The sequence below is a fragment of the Microtus pennsylvanicus genome, chromosome 18 (assembly GCF_037038515.1).
Source record: "Microtus pennsylvanicus isolate mMicPen1 chromosome 18, mMicPen1.hap1, whole genome shotgun sequence".
NCBI classification, from domain to species: domain Eukaryota; kingdom Metazoa; phylum Chordata; class Mammalia; order Rodentia; family Cricetidae; genus Microtus; species Microtus pennsylvanicus.
In genome coordinates this window covers 28,082,022-28,098,201 of record NC_134596.1, presented here as the reverse complement: position 1 = coordinate 28,098,201, position 16,180 = coordinate 28,082,022, and the positions used below count along the sequence as shown (strand labels likewise).

General features: G+C 49.5%; 1 protein-coding gene across 2 annotated transcripts in view; it reads left to right on the top strand.

The window, feature by feature from the left end:
• Positions 1 to 4,922, top strand: part of Ap3s2 (adaptor related protein complex 3 subunit sigma 2) — a 37,474-nt gene extending 32,552 nt beyond the window's left edge. For both annotated transcript variants that reach the window (XM_075953062.1, XM_075953061.1), the window contains exons 5-6: positions 2,490 to 2,597; positions 4,249 to 4,922. In XM_075953062.1, coding sequence (XP_075809177.1) covers positions 2,490 to 2,597; positions 4,249 to 4,377 — 237 coding nt within the window. In that variant the 3' untranslated portion in view covers positions 4,378 to 4,922. The remainder of the gene's footprint in view (positions 1 to 2,489; positions 2,598 to 4,248) is intronic.
• Positions 4,923 to 16,180: the final 11,258 nt, after the last annotated feature.

The window sequence follows — 16,180 nt, the reverse complement described above, 5'->3', positions numbered from 1 at the left end:
TTGTTGGTATGATTTGGTTTGGTATTTGAAGTGCTTTGTTGGGCCTAGTGGCACAGACCTATAATCCCAGCCAGCTGAGAAATGAGGCAGGATTGTGAGTCTAGGGCTATCCTGAACAATTTAGCAAGAATATTTCTCAGAAAGATGAGCCCAAGGGACATTGGTCAGCTGTGCTTGTCTAGTATGTACATAGCACTGGGCTGAGTTCCCATGGCTATAATCCAGTTATGGTGGCACATACCTGTAATCCTACTGCTTGGGAAGTAGAGGCAGGAAGATCAGAAGTTTGAAGTCAGTCTGAGATACATGAGTCAAAAAATAATTTTAAAGTTGAAAGAGGGACTGGGAAAAATGCTTGCACAAGGCCCTAGGTTCAAGCCTCAGTACTGCAAAGGAATGGGAAGTGCCACCCTGTAGGCCCAGTGAGCACTTCTGTCTTCACCACCAGGACTCTCCGTGGCAGCTCTCCTGCTGTCTTGTACAGTGGCTGAATTGCCTCTACTCCATCCCAGCTGTGCTTCAAGATTTAGCTTTGCCCAGAGAACCACTGGATGGGTGGAGCCTGAGCCCAGTATGAGCCTTGCACAAAGAAAATTTTATGTGGTTCTTATGGTGCTTGGATGGGGACCGTTTCCATAGCTGGGGATTGTTTCTCACTGCCCACCAGTGTGATGGCAGCAAACGGGTGATAGGAAAACATCTCTTTTGTATGAGCCAGTGTGTCCAGGCAGCAGCCAAGGCGTTTATGTCTAGTCTTCCATCTAGTTATCTTACCCAGCCATTTACTCCTGTAGGTTTGGAGGGAAGCTGAAGCTTTGAGAAGATAATTTGCCAAAGACCACTTAGCTAACAACAGCAGGGCTAGACTTTACACACCACCTGTCTGAGTTGGAAGCCTCAGCCATCACATCACTGTCTTGAGGACACCAGTCCCTCTGCCATTGCTAATAGAAGACCACGAAGCCATAAACCAAAAGGCAGAGGCAGCTGAGTGTGGATCTGCTCGCATAAGGACCAGTCCTCGGCAGCTCAGGAATTGAAAGGAGCCGTGGAGTCGGTGGACTGACCTCAATTGACTTAGCTGATCATAGGGAGTGAAAGTTAATACTATGGGGCTGGTGAAAAACACACCCACACACCCACATCTCCAACACGGCAGGCTCTCACCTGGGGTGCTGATGAATGGCAAGCCTTCAGTAGATCAGAGAACCTGAAGAGGAGATGCAGAGCAGATGAACTACTGGACAGACACACAGACACATGAGTATTTTTCTGAGGGACAAAATTTAGTTCTTCATTTTACTATTCGTTCTTCTGCTCTGTTCTGTTCTTCTATCCTGGTGTTTCCCTCCCATGCGTCTGTATTTTTTCTCCTACAGCTCATATACCCCAGCAAAATCTTTCAGCAATATAAAAATTACAACTTGTTTGCATTCTATTTTTTAAAGTGAATGATTACTATGAATATAAATAAAAATACATGTTTCCATTTCCCTTCCATTTTATAATTAGGATAAAACCTAATTATCCCCAAGAACGCACACTCAGTTTAGCATTCCCCGTTTAGACTTCTCCAGATCAGAGCGTTTCAGCCATAGCCGTTTACACAGGCAGCAGTTTTTATAATTGCAGACAACAGACTCTTTGTTTTGCTTTTCATTTTAGAATCCTGTTGAGTTTTCTTAAGTAACCATCTAATTCTTTTGTTTTTTACTTACCTGAAGTCAGTTTAAATCTTTGTTTTAGCTATGATGTGCCCAAAACCCATGAACACATTTCCCAATATCAGAAAGACTTGGAGCTAACTCCTGGGACTAGATTGTTTTCCTTATCATCAACCTACACCACAGTCTACACAAATCCTCAAGTAAAACTCTTAAATCCTAGCTGTGTGATGCTTCCTTGTTCTTATTGTCTATCCTCTGCAGCCCCTGCTTTATCGGGGACGGGGCAACACCTTATCCTACTTTTACCTGTATTAATGTCCAATCATAATTCCTTACTACACTTGTTTAAAACCTTGAATTATCAAAATTCTATTTAAATTAATACTATTATTGTATAAAATCATAGCTTCAGTTAAACAGTCCCGCTTGAGAGGAAATTGTCTTCCCAGTAATCCATAGATTAAAATGCCCAGTAGAACAAGAGATTTCCATGAGATAATCACACTACATTAAAGGCAGTGGGGACACCCCCACACCCATTCACACCATGCTGGAAACCAGAAGAAAATGCCTTTGCTGTATGTAAAGACACGCAGTAGCGTGAGGCATTCTGGAGCAGAAGCCCTCAGGGCCGTGACTCTCTGAGATTCGCCCATCAGTGCCTTGCATTCTGGTGAGCCGACTCCTGACTCAGTTGCCATCTGCTGCTCCTCTGACATGGCCACCAGCATGGATCAAAATGTGGCTTGTCTGACCCCTCTTCTGCTGCCATCAAAGGAAACCACTGTGCTGTGCTGAGTCTTGTGATTGCCTCTCTTCTAGGTCCACTACATCCTTCAGGAGGTGGTGATGGGTGGGATGGTGTTGGAAACAAACATGAATGAAATTGTGGCTCAAATTGAAGCTCAAAACAGGCTGGAGAAATCAGAGGTAAGAAAGTAGCTATACTTGTGTCCTGGCTGGGTAGAGAGCACTGGGCAGAGGGAGGAATGTGTACCTTGTGTGACTTGTGTTTTTCTGGGTCCTTAGGGGATGGTTCTCACTGTCTTTTTTGATTTGTTCACACTAACTTGAAGGCTAGTATAAACATTAAACAGGTAGGGCAATTTGAGATGTCTGGCTTAAAGGATAGGCAGATGGCAGAAAGAGCAAACAGCTTCTGGAATATAGTTACAGCCCACATTTCTGGTGCTTTTGCGCATCTGTTCTTCCAGAAGCCATATCTCATGGTATCTTTTAGTCTCTAGAAATTCGAGATTCCTTATTTTCAGTGAGGCTTCTACAAAACTACAATAATGTTGATTTGAAAATACCATACCCAGCTGGGCGGTGGTGGCACACACCTTTAGTCTCAGCACCAGGGAGGCAGAGGCAGGTGGATCTCTGAGTTTGAGACCAGCCTGATCTACACAGCCAGGGCTACCTACACAGGAAAACCCTGTCTCAAAAAAAAAAAAAAGAAAGAAAGAAAGACAACAAAATAGAAAATACCATACCCACCCCATCCTCATGTGGCCAGGCTTGATGGAGGGGCTCGTGGTGAAGCCAGACCTGTCCCACGGTGAGCAGGGTCAGAGGCGCACCTCCTCACAGCTGCAGGAACAGTAGAGCAGTGACATCTCTGAGTTCTTCCTGTGAGGACTGCTGATCCTGTTGGAGAAGCTTTTCTTTTCTTTTTTGTTTTTTTTTGGTTTTTCGAGACAGGGTTTCTCTGTGGCTTTGGAGCCTGTCCTGGAACTAGCTCTGTAGACCAGGCTGGTCTCGAACTCACAGAGATCCGCCTGCCTCTGCCTCCCAAGTGCTGGGATTAAAGGCGTGCGCCACCACCGCCCGGCCTGGAGAAGCTTTTCTAGTCACAGCTCTGGCTGCAGTTTTCTGAGGAGTGCAGACTGGGAAGTGAGTGCTTCCAGGCACAGTGAGTCAGGCAAGGGGTCTGGAAACCACAACAGCCGTGCAGGGTGGGGTGGAGTGGGAATGAGTGTCCTGGGAGCTGTCCGTTAGGGCACAGTGAATTTCTGAGCTCTTCGTCATTTCTCCCTCTCCACTCCCAGGATGAGCCTGGGGGTGGTCACCCTCCTCTTGTGTCTGTGCAGCTTTCCCAGCGTTTGTGCTTCCCAGCTGGTTGCCACATGACAGCTCACACTAGTTGGCAAGCAGGTGTCCTAAATCTGACGTTCTTTTTCCTTAACTTTGCGCTTTTCTGTAAGGCGGACTCTTGAGGAAAGGGTTTTGTTTGTTTTGCTTTGTAAATGGGGTATCCTCAGTACTTAGGACTTGGGTAAACCGTATTAGAGTCCCTCAGCAAGCATTTATTGAGCATCTGCCATGGGCTGCTGCGGCTGTAAAACTGCATCAGACACAGCCCCCTTTGCAGACCATGCAGTGGGATGGAGGCAGAGGCTGTGGTTTCTGTTCCAAGCTCCAGCTATCTAACTGGGTTTTGTCCACCGCCTTTGAGGCAGAGGGATATGAAGACTTCTATGTGTGCCGTTTGGAATTCCTCAGATCTACATCATCTAGTTTAAGATTTAAGCAGATGTCCCTGGGAAAGCGACTGACAGTCTCCTCCCCTTGTTCCCAGGGTGGCCTTTCAGCAGCCCCTGCAAGGGCCGTGTCTGCTGTGAAGAACATCAACCTTCCTGAGATCCCGAGGAACATCAACATTGGTGATCTCAACATCAAAGTTCCCAACCTGTCCCAGTTTGTGTGAAGGTGGAGGACTGGGCTGGACTGGGGTCCTTTCGATGAGCGAAGCAGTCACATCCAGAACCAGAACCCTGCTGAGCCTTTAGAGACTTGGGACCCTAAGCCTTTCCCAGAGTGGGAAGGGAGCTGGTGCACACTGCCTGGCCATCCTGCTGCTCTCTGATACACATGGCCGTGGAGACATCAGTGCACTAAGCCATTGCTCCTTTGCCTCCCACACAAGCCCTCAGGGTTGGGGACTGTGGAACAAGCCTGACTTCCTCCCTTACACCTAGGACTTCTGAGATCCTGTATCAGTCACTGGGCAAGAGACCAGGGAGAAGGAAGGACCAGCCTTTCAGATGGTGGTGCAGGGTGCACTGGCTCCGCTAGGGCCTCTGTTCCTAGGATCTCTCTGTGTAGCCAAACCTTTGGTCAGCAGTTGCTGCAGAGTACATCTTCCCCAGGGGCACAGTCCCAGTTTTGTTGTCACCGGCCTCTGTGTGCTGGGCACAATTTAAATCATACTTTGGGTACATGTCACTACCCCTGCCAATAGGGAGGGCACTCCTACACACACACACACACACACACACACACACACACACACACACACACACACAGCCCTCTCTCAGATGAGAGACTGCTGTCTGTAGAATATGAAGGTTGGATCCTCCCAGAGTTATAACTCGTCCCAACTTTGAAATATGCTGTCTTCCTGGAAGCAGAAGGTTCAGTGACTGTGTTGTGAATGATGAACCATTTCCCCTTGCTCAGAAGCCCGCTTCCAATCTCAGCTTCTAGAGCTGAGAGCCTGAACTAGGTGCTGTGTGGGCTGAGCCTGCAGCATGCTAGCCACACTGCTGTGTATTTCTACTCTGCGTCCTGCAGTGAGCACACTGGACTCCTTTGGGCAACATTCTCCTGCACCTCTGGAAATCTGTAAATGTTGTTAACACGTGCTGAGTCTTCTTCTTGTGCCTGGTTTGGAGTTAACGCTGCTGTGGGGGCAGGACCTCTTCTCCGTGCCTTCAGCTGCATCTCAGGCATGGTGGTGAGGGACCAATGCACCTTCACGGGGAACTCTCTCAGCCCAGGACCTCCCCTCCTGCTAACCAAACCCCTAGTCCCTTTCCTACCGCCTTGGGATATTGTTGATGATCCTAGAGAACCATGTGTCAGGACCCAGGGGTTCTCATTTTCCCACGAGGCTTTGCACTCTGCCCATCGCTGCCTACAGCGTCTTGTCCCCATCCTTCCAGTCTTCTGTTGGCACAGCAGTAAAGGGCAGTTTGCTGGAGATGAGACCTGAGACAAAATCTCTAATGGCTAATCCCTAATGCTCTTGAAGCATTTATTTTTATTTATGTCATTTTCTTGCCATCTTAGTACATTCAGGCCTCTTTTGCAATGGCTGGATATGGAGTAGGAATGAAGAAACCGGTGTTTCTTGCATCTGCTGTAGAATGACGTGAGCAAGATCCATAACAGTCTTAGCCACAGACATTTTATTTTCTTAAGGTTTATTTTGAAGCCGAGTGGTGGTGGCACCCAACTTTAAATCCCAGCACTTGGGAGGCAGAGGCAGGCGGATCTTTGTGAGTTCTAGGCCAGCCTGGTCTACAAGAGCTAGTTCCAGGACAGAGAAACCCTGTCTCAAAACAAAACAAAAAAATTTTATTTTGAAGCTAGGCAGTGGTGGCACACCTACCCAGTACTCCAGAGGCAGAGGCAGGCAGTACAATGTATACATAATAAATAAATACATCTAAAAAAAAGATATAAGAAACGCTCTCAGAGAGGTTTGATTTTTTTTTTTAATTTATTTATTGTGTATATAGTGTTCTGGGCACCAGATCTCATTACAGATGGTTGTGAGTCACCATGTTGTTGCTGGGAATTGAACTCAGGACCTCTGGAACAGCAGTCAGTTCTCTTAACCTCCTAGCCATCTCTCCAGCCCCAAGGTTTGATTTTTTTTTTTTTAAAGATAGTCAGCCTAAGAGCTGGAGGGTCCTCTGGAGACGAGGCTACCTAGAGTGTGTCTTGTTGAGGGCCACAGTGTTCTGAAGTGTGCTTGCTGTTGACTGAGGCACCATTGAGTGGGAAGAACTGGAATTTCTAGGTAGTTTAGATTTCAGCCGTTCGCCTGCTGGAAACAACTTTGTTCTCCAAAAACTATGGCCTGGCACTGTAGGCTGCAAAAGCAAGCACCAGACAAGGGTCTCACCATCCCCTTTATAGTGTGGGTTTGGACTTGGAAAACTCCATTCCTCTAGTCATCCTAGAGGGAGTAGTTGGTTAGTTAGTTAGTTAATTGCTAATGACTTGCAGCCAGCTTGTCAGCTATCAACAAAGCCATAGTCTAAGATTGAACTCTTTGTGTTTTGAGACAAGGTCTCACTTTGTAATATAAATTCTCAATCCTCCTGCCTCACCTCCAAAATTCTGATATTACAAATGTGTACTCCATGCTCTGTGTACTTTCCCGTGGAGTAGTTAAGGGAAGTCCTTGGTCTTTTTGGAGAGGAGTGTCCCCTTTGCTCTGAGACGTTAGTTATGCAACCAGGGACTATGTCTGTGTTTGCTTTGGGATCCTGGACCTGGAGAGTTTACACTGAAGCTTCCCGGGTTCTCTCACTGCCACTAGTTAAACTGGAGCCCTCCCACAGCCCATGTTCTGTGTACGTGCTCCATGAGGGTCAAGCTCGGTCCTCAACTGAGAGACAGGCTCTCTGTGCTCCACTGTGAGCTTCCCTAACGATGCTTTCATGGTTGGGCCATGAGCATCTGACTGGCAGCTTGGAGCCATGGACGCAGTGCTTGCTGTGTGGAAGATTGAAGGACATTTCCACCCCTGACTCACCAGGGTCATGCCGGCTCACAGGGCGCTGGACAGATCACCTTCCTCCAAGCCTGACCATGGCCCCATACTTGTTACGTTGAGGATATCCTGAGTCACAAGCCCAGAATATCCATGCTCTACCACATACAAACCCAGTCCTCCCTCACCACTAGAGAGGCAACCTAGCTATTCTCCGTGACCTCAGCTTCAGAAAAGAAACCAGGAGAAATGGCTCAGTCTGTGTCCTGGCCTGTGGAGGGCTTTCCTTAGCATGACCGTCTGTCTGTCCACGTCTTTAGAAAGGACCCAAGGACAGGTACGTGAAGTAAAGTCCTAGAGTAGGGGGTGGCCACCTTTGTGCCTACCAGATGGGAGTATTGAGACCCACCCAGAAGGTTGTGGGCTCTGCAAACATCCTGGATGCCCACTGCTCTCAGTGCCGCTGATCACCCAGAGTGAGCTAGCTCTCTGGGAGCTGCCAGGCTAGGCCTCACCTAGGCCCAAACCTCAAGGTCAAGTGTTGGCCTTCTCGGAAGTTCTAGAGTGCTGTTCCCCTGCACCTTCTGGCAGAAGTGGCTGTTGAGGAAATAGCTCGATGCAAATGATTAATCCTTCCCAGAGTTCTTTTTCATTTCAGTTTTTCCTTTCCAAATAGGAAAGATATTCGTGTAGGTCAGTATTTTTATATGGGGAGGGGAGGTGCCCTCAGAAACCAGAAAGCATTGGATTTCTTGAAGCTGGAGTTAAATGGTTGTAAACCACCTGACATGGGGTGCTGGGAGCCAAACTTAGGGTCCTCTAGAAGAGTAGCAAGTGCTCCAAACTGCTGAGCCATCTCCAGCCCCATGCAGGTCACAGTTTAAGAAAACAAGTTCAGCAAAAGACTCAGCCTCTCCCCAGCCTCTGAGCAAAAGACTTAGCCCCTCCCAGCCTCTGAGCGCTGTCCTGACAGCAAGGGCTTGCAGTTTAAAGACATATGAAACATGCATCCTTTCTTTGCTTTCTAAACTGAGGACATAGCTGACCTCAGCCCAGTTCAGTCCTGCTATCCTCCAGAGGTGCAGAGTCTGTTAACACATGCGTACACACACAGTCCCCCCCTACACACACATGCATGCACACACACACCCATATGAAACAGCAGCTCCCAGCCATTCTCAGCCTTCCCATTCCTCAAGGCGCATGTCTTTAAGTTGTCTGTTTCCTCCTCGGATGTAAACCCTCAAGGGCAGAGGTCAGCCTCCTACCCAGTGCTGTGCCTCAGCTGCTCTCCCCAGCGCCTCATCCATACTCAATCAAGAACGCTGGGTAAGTGGGTGGCTGAGGAGAGCAGCAGTTCATCCTTACAGTCTCTCTGCTCTGTGCTTACTAGGACTGAGATGTGGGGGTGGGAAGGCCGGTTGCTGCAGGTGGAAGATAGCAAGGATTGTATTGAGAGGACAGAATACAGGCATGTTAAATTGGAGTTGCCTGGGGGTAATCCCCACTGGTGAACGAGTGGACAGGAGACTGGTTAGTCCAACCCTGAGATATATGGAGTTGTTTTTAATTGGGCCTGTAGGCCCAATTAGAGTGAGGTCATGTAAGGACCCCGTTTTCTTTGAGAAATAAGATCAAGAACAAAGTGACGGGCCCAAGTGATGAGAGTGAATGACAGACTGGACAGGAGAGAAGAATGACTGGACTTTGGAACGACATCAAATTGAGGGAAAGCTGCTGATAGCTGTGAGGATAGGAAGCCCCGGCCAGACAGAGCAGGGACCCCAGAGCCACAGCTTCGGGAATGCTCTTGCTGGAGGCCAGGGAAACCAGGAGAGGTCCTGGATCCTTCCTGCCTGGACGATGTACATGAGGATGTACCGGCTTACTTCCTGGGTGGGTCATTTAGTTCCTCCTCCTCCTATACTGCATCCCAGGCTTTTGTGACTGTCATGTTTTCCAGGACCCTAGCTTTCCACCCCTCCATCCCCCAGCTCTCGAAGACACTCCACCTACGTGTCTGTCGGTGGGGAAGTGGCCAAAAAGAGATGTCTTCCTACTTGGAGCTATCCAGCCAAGATCCCAGCCAGGCCAGCAAAGGCATTTCTCTAATTGGACAACCCCAGCTTGGCAGTGGGCAGGGTCCTGACTAGGCTGGCTATCAGGAGATCTCCTGTGACATACCACCAGTGTGGACCACAAAGAGTTCCACAGATTGGGTCTGCTGCCAGTGCTGGGATTGGGAAGGAGAGAGCCACCAGTATCTGATGCTCATCTTGACAGTGAGAAAAGCAGCAATCGGGGGCCCCTCAGAAAGACAGAGACCCCAACCTAGCCCCTGGAAAATCCCATGTCATGCCCAGAGAAACTGCAAGATAAAACTGAGAGTGGTGGCAGGGACCACGGAAGTACAGCTTCCCTGGAGATGAGGCTTTGACGACAAAGGAACAACTGCGACAGTGGGAGAGACCTTGGATCTTCCCCTGGAGCTGCAGGAAGCTGGACACCCAGCAGGTGCAATGGAAGGAGACCACATTCTCTGCAGAACTGGAGCCAGATGATGGACTGTGGTCTGTGGGCCCAATAAGCGTGGGCTCATGTAAGGACCCCCACTTTCTTTAAGCAGTAAGACCTTTAGGCCCCCTCAAGACAGAGACCCTCAATCTAGCCCCTGGAAAACTCCATGGTTTTTCCAGCTATGCCATCAAACTGGCCTCCTGGGAGCACTTGGGAATGATTGAGGACCCTATCTGTCGTCCAGGGGGGCAGGCTGGAGGTTGTCTTCTGCGTGATGGAGAACCGCTTTTGCAAGCTCCTGAGAGAAAAGTAACAGATAAAAACTGTAAGGGAGTTCCAGGTACAGGTGTCAAACACGGGTACCCAGGTTCCTCAGACTGAGAGAATGCTCAAGGTCCAGATGCTCCCCTATTTATAACGGGGTTTTGTCGCTATAAAGCCATCACCCTTTGGAAGTGCCCTCAGTGGAAAGCAACTGAACGGCCTCTGCTGCTCAGTCTGCTGTAGGACCACAGTCTAGTGATCCTTCAGTGATCCACATGGAGCTGTGGGATGCATGGAGCTGTGGCTGCTGCCACTGCCCAGCCTCAGAGATGATTAATCTGCACATTACTAGACCTGGCAAAATCCACACCTAAAGGACAGCTTCTGTGTGTACAGTTTTCACACCGCCTGACATCATGATTAAGACCCCGATCACAATGGAGGTACTGATTTGGGGGATACGGGGCTATGGGTAGTAGATTGACCTTGATGGGAGACACACAGGTCACTGCATCTCGGTTCTCTGCTGTCCTAGAAGAGACAAAGAAAAGCCTGTGGTTGCTCCTGTGGCTTTGTTGGTCGGTGTGCCTCTTACCCAATTGTATTGGCAAGAGGGACAAGAGTCTTCCCACAGCAGACCTTTGCAGTTGGGGTCATGAGCTACAATGCCAGGGCGCTTTCCCACCATGAGAGCAGCCCCCACCCTTCTCCAGCCTCAAGTGCAGGGCACTGGGCAGGTGACCCCCTTTCACCTGGTTCTAGCTGCCAGCTATCTGAGCCACACTGCCTGGCCAGAGATAGCAACATTGGGCCTATGGCGCAACCCTTTTCCTGTTAGAGCAATGGTTTCCACACCAAAGCAGTGTTTGAACCACCAACTTCGAAACTAGCTTTTCTGGATCTTGCATTGCAGGTTGAAGGTTTGGCTAGCCCCACCCCCACAACGGTCCCTGAGGTAGCTTCCACCTTGTGTTTGATTCGGGTCTTTGGGGACATTTTCTGCAGTGTCACCATTTATGCTAGCTCTGTGTTTTTCTACCCCTTGGGCCTGCCTTGCCCTGGGACCTACAAATGGCCCAGTAGCTGTTTAAAGTGTGTGATGAACGTTACAGAATTGAAAGGAAAGCCTAATAGAAATGATGTAGAGACCGCACTTTCTAGAGCCCCGAAAACAGCATAAATGCGGGGCTGAAGAGACGGCTCAGCGGTTAAGAGCACTTGCTGCTCTTGCAGAGGACCCAACTTCACTCTTCCAGAGAACCCAAGTTTGGTTCCTAGCACCCAAAACAAGCAGCTCACAACCATCTGTAACTCTAGTTCCAGGAGAGCCAACACCTTTTTCTGGACTCAGTGGACACACACACACACACACACACACACACACACACACACACACACACACAGAATCGTTAGGTTTCAAGCCTGGAACAAATGATTGAGATGCCATCAAAGCCTACCTGCCAGCCAAGTTCTCCCAGCATCCCTCAGTCTGTTACAGGTTCATCCTGGCTGATATACCCTGTCCCCTTCTCTGGGGCTAGGGCTTCCTCTCCCCCAGATTCTGAGCCCTATATAACAGCCATTTTGGCTACACCAGTCCTTTTACCTGTTTTAGTCCCTTGGCCTCTGCTTCTTGTCCTCTTGGCAACTCTCCCCTTTCCTCTCTCCCCTTCCCTTTTGTCCTCACAAGCCCCCCCCACTCAGTCTGTTGGTCATGTCCACCCTGGACTCTCCCAGATATCTCTGTCTCTGGCTGTATTCCCTTTCATATCTACAATAAATCACCACCATACTTAGGAGCAGTCATGTCCTTCCCTTTTATTTATTTTTTTATTCAAAAACATGTTTTAAAAATTCTGGGTGGTAGTGGGGCACACCTTTAACCCCAGCACTCAGGAGACAGAGACAGGTGGATCTCTGTGAATTCAAGGCCAACCTGGTCTCCAGAGAGAGTTATAGGACAGCCAGGGCTACACAAAGAAACCCTGTCTCAAAGCAAACTAACAGATCTTCAAAACAAACATAGATATGTCTGAGTGGCTCAGCTGCTTCCTGATATGTGGGACTAGGGCGACATCCCTAACCTCTGTACCTGTGTCCTCATCTGAGAAATGGAAATGATGCAGCTCCCTGTACGAATCAACACCCTCAGCACAAACAGAAGATCCAGTCCAGGAACAGAATTAAAAACATTCATTTTTGCTTGGGGAACTTTTGGGTTTATTTTGCTGTTGAGACAGGGTCTGTCTATGTAGCCCTGGCTGTCTTGGAACTCTGAGACTCAGTGCTGGCATTGCCAACACCGGACCTGAGGGCCACGGACAGAGGCAGAATGCCAGCAGGCACCTTTGATCAGTGCAGGGCCAAGCCTGGTAGCCAGGAAGTAACAGGAGGCCGGTCCTGAGCACATGTGGTGGGGAGTGTGCCCCGTGTGGAAGAACCAGGATGGTTGTCACAGGCCTGCAGAAGATTGGAGTCATCACTCATCCGGGATGCCCAGGTGCAGCTGACAGGGCCCACCGAAGTGTGTGTTCACGACTCAGGGAGGCCAAACTGGTTCGTGTGTGTCCAGAAGATGTGGGCAGAAGGACAGGTGCATTGCACATGCTCCTCAAAGCCTGGGACACCGCACAGAGTTCGAGTTTCCTTTCCGTTGCTGAGACAAATGCCTTGGCCAAAAGCACCTTAAGGAAAGGATTTGTTATACTTCTAGGTCACAGACCATTGTTGAGGGAGATCAAGACAGGAATCAGTTGCAGAAACCATGAAGAAACAGTACTTGCTCAGATTCAGTCTTAACTAGCTTTCTCTCTTAATTTTCCAAGACTGTTTCTCTGTGTAGCTCTGGCTGTCCTGGAACTCAATCTGTAGGCTAGGCTGATCTCAAACTCAGAGATCTGCCTGCTTTTGCCTTTTGTGCTGGGATAAAAGGTGTGTGCCACCAACTCCTATTTTAACTAACTTTCTTATACAACCCAGGACCACCTGTCTAGGGATGGTATCACCTGCAGTAGGCTGGGTCTTTCTTTTCCAATTGGCAATTGACACCCCCACCCCCAACACACACACACCAAAACCAAAAACATGCCAGGCGGTGGTGGCACACACAATCCCAGTACTCGGGAGGCAGAGGCAGGTGGATTTCTGTGGGTTCGAGGCCAGCTTGGTCTACAGAGGGAGTTCCAGGACAGGCTCTAAAGCTACAGAGAAACCCTGTCTTGAAAAACAAAAATCAAGGGGCTGGAGAGATGGCTCAGTGGTTAAGATCACTGGCTGCTCTCCCAGAGGTCCTGAGTTCAATTCCCAGCAACCACATGGTGGGTCACAACCACCTGTAATGAGATCTGGCGCTCTCTTCTGGTGTGCGGCATACATGGAGACAGAATGTTGTATGCATAATAAATAAATAAATCTTTCTTTTTCTTTTTTTTTTTTTTTGGTTTTTCGAGACAGGGTTTCTCTGTGGCTTTGGAACCTGTCCTGGAACTAGCTCTGTAGACCAGGCTAGTCTCGAACTCACAGAGATCCGCCTGCCTCTGCCTCCCGAGTGCTGGGATTAAAGGCGTGCGCCACCATCGCCCGGCTATAAATAAATCTTTTAAAAAAAAAAAGAAAAACAAAAATAAAAAACAAACAAGCAAGCAAAACAAAAGGCCACGCTCCCAGATCTAGTCAATTTCTCCGTTGTTGAGGCTGCCATCTCAGGTGCTCTAGGCTGCGTCGAGGACTAGGGCTAACTAGGACACCACAGCACTCATCCACACGGAGCAAGTCCTGGATCTCTCTGAAGTCAGGCTACCTGATCCCAAAGGAGCAAGTCACAGCTAACCACGGTGCCTCATTTCATGGAGCCCAGAAACTGGTGCTCAGGCCTGCAGACACGTGAGAGAGGCAGAATCAGCTTTGCCCAAGGCCAAGTTTCATTTATTTCTACCTTGGAGACAGGTGAGATGGATCTCCGGGGCCAGAAGTCAGGGGAAGGGTGTCTTCCGAGGGCGAGCCAGCCAGGCACAGCGGGGCTCCTACAGGGCAGAGCTCTCTCTTCTTTTCCGAATTGTTCACTTATTCTCTTGGGCACCCGTGTTCTGAAGCTTCACTCAGTTCCCCATTTAGAATCTGTCTTTTTCTGTAGGCATGCTATACTTCAGGTGGGAGAAAGAAAAGGCAACCACCAGACTTGGTGATGAAAAGCTAGCTATATTGCCCTGCACTCAGAAGATTGGGGCAGGAGCGTTGCTCCAAATTTGAGGGCAGCCTGGCCTACATCAGACCCTGTCTCAAAATATACAATCTGAAGAAGCATTTGGGATGGCGACTGACTGGGGGGTGAGCTGAGGAAGTGTCAGCCCGTGGACATCAGTGTCACTAATGCCATAGTCTCTCTGCACCCTTTCAGGAGGCTGGAGGGGACACTTGTGTTCTCGGAACCTTGAATACAGAGCTCTCAGCTCGGGGGCTGGAGGGTTCTGTTCTGGGGGGACGGGGATGAGGAGAGAACTCTTGGGGGGGGAGCACAGCTCAATGGCCCCCCGAGGGCTTTAACCAACCCCTCCAGGGCGTGCCTTGGGCTGAACCAGGAGCAATGCACAGCCCCTGGAGCCAGAGGCTGGACAGACCTCATTGCTCACCTCGGCCCCTTTGTGCAGCTGCAGTGGAATATTAGACTGGGCCGTGTATAAAGATCAGGAATTTGGAACACTTGGTCTCCTTTCTTGGCTTTTTGGCCCACCGCGGTAGGAGCCAGCATCCTCCTACTGCCACTGACGGGAGCCGAGCTGTCCCAGCAACAAGCCCCTCGCCCTCTTCCAAAATTAGCCAAGGAGTGTGTCCCCTGAGCCATGAGCTAAAACAAACCTCCGTATCTAATGCAAACAAACCGCAAACAACAAACACACAGACGAGCACAATTTTCCCTTTTCCTTTTCTGGAATCTGGGAAGTCCTCTGTGTTACGTGGACATGATCCCATGGCAGAACGTGGAGGGGCAATCAGTTTAGAACAAAGACACTTCCTCCACGACCACACCACTGAGTGCTCAGTGCTCTCACAGGTCCCGTCCCCAACATCGCTACCCTGGGGGTAAAGTTTCCAGCTCTTGGTCTTTGCAGGCTCCGGGCACAGACTATGGTCCCCAAGATGGGAGAGCAAGCCCGAGGCTGCAAGGGGGGTCTGCAGGAGGCCCAGAGGGCCTTTGACTTCCCCTGCAGCCTGCCTCCCAAATGCCAGGGTGATAGGCATGCACTGCCATGCTCGATTCTGTTTTCATTCTTACCCTTGACTTCTGTGCAGAAAGTGGATGGAAAGAAAAAGAAAAATGTCTCGAAAGTGCAACCAGGAGCACGTTCATGATGGCCGTGGTCAAGTTGGAGCGGGACAGCAAGAAGCAAGACTTGTAGCACACGTAGGGCTAGAATTGGCGGGACTTGGGAAGTGTCACGGTATGGAAGGAGGCCGAGGGCAAGACCTTGGTGACCAGCGAGTAACACGGATGACAAGGGTGCACCCCAAGATCAGAAACAGAGTAAGATGAGGCTAAGAGAGTTTCAGGGGGTCTGGGAGTACTCGAAAGGACATCTACGGGAGACTGGTGAGGACCCAGGGACTGTGGTGCCCAGGAAGAACATGGCTTAAGGGAGGCCACTGCTCTAGGCCGCTAGCTCAGACAGCCTCAGGTTAGGAGAGTTTGGGGCAAAGATAGAGCGTGCTCTCTGAAAGAAAAGGAAAGCAGGGGCGGGGACCACTTAGTCTTTTCTGAGTTAGGACTCCACAGTGCTGTGGGAAGGATTACAGGAAGGAAGTCCTGCAACTGCCTCAGGGAGGGCCTTCTGGAAGGGCAAGTGACTGTATTATCTCCCAAGGGGGGTGACTTGTTTTCCCTCTCCCTAGCCTGTCTTCACCAGCTTTCCTCAGGGAAGCAGTCCTGGCGTGGTGAGTGATTGACAGGCCAGCTGGATTAACTCTTAAAGGAGACAACAGTGTGTCATGTTTTAAGTATTTAAAATGTCAAGTCACTACCCAGGCTGTCAGTAGAACTCAGGTGCAATTCTTCTGACCAAGAAAGAGGAAGAAGCAAGAAGCGGTTCCTTTTTTACAGGTTTTCTCTGTATAACAGCCTCAGCTTACAGAGTAAGCCTGGAAAATTACCAGGCTGGCCTTGACCTCACAGAGGTCTGCTACTCTACTATCTTATTCTAGCTACATGATGCTAGGAGTCCGGGGAAGG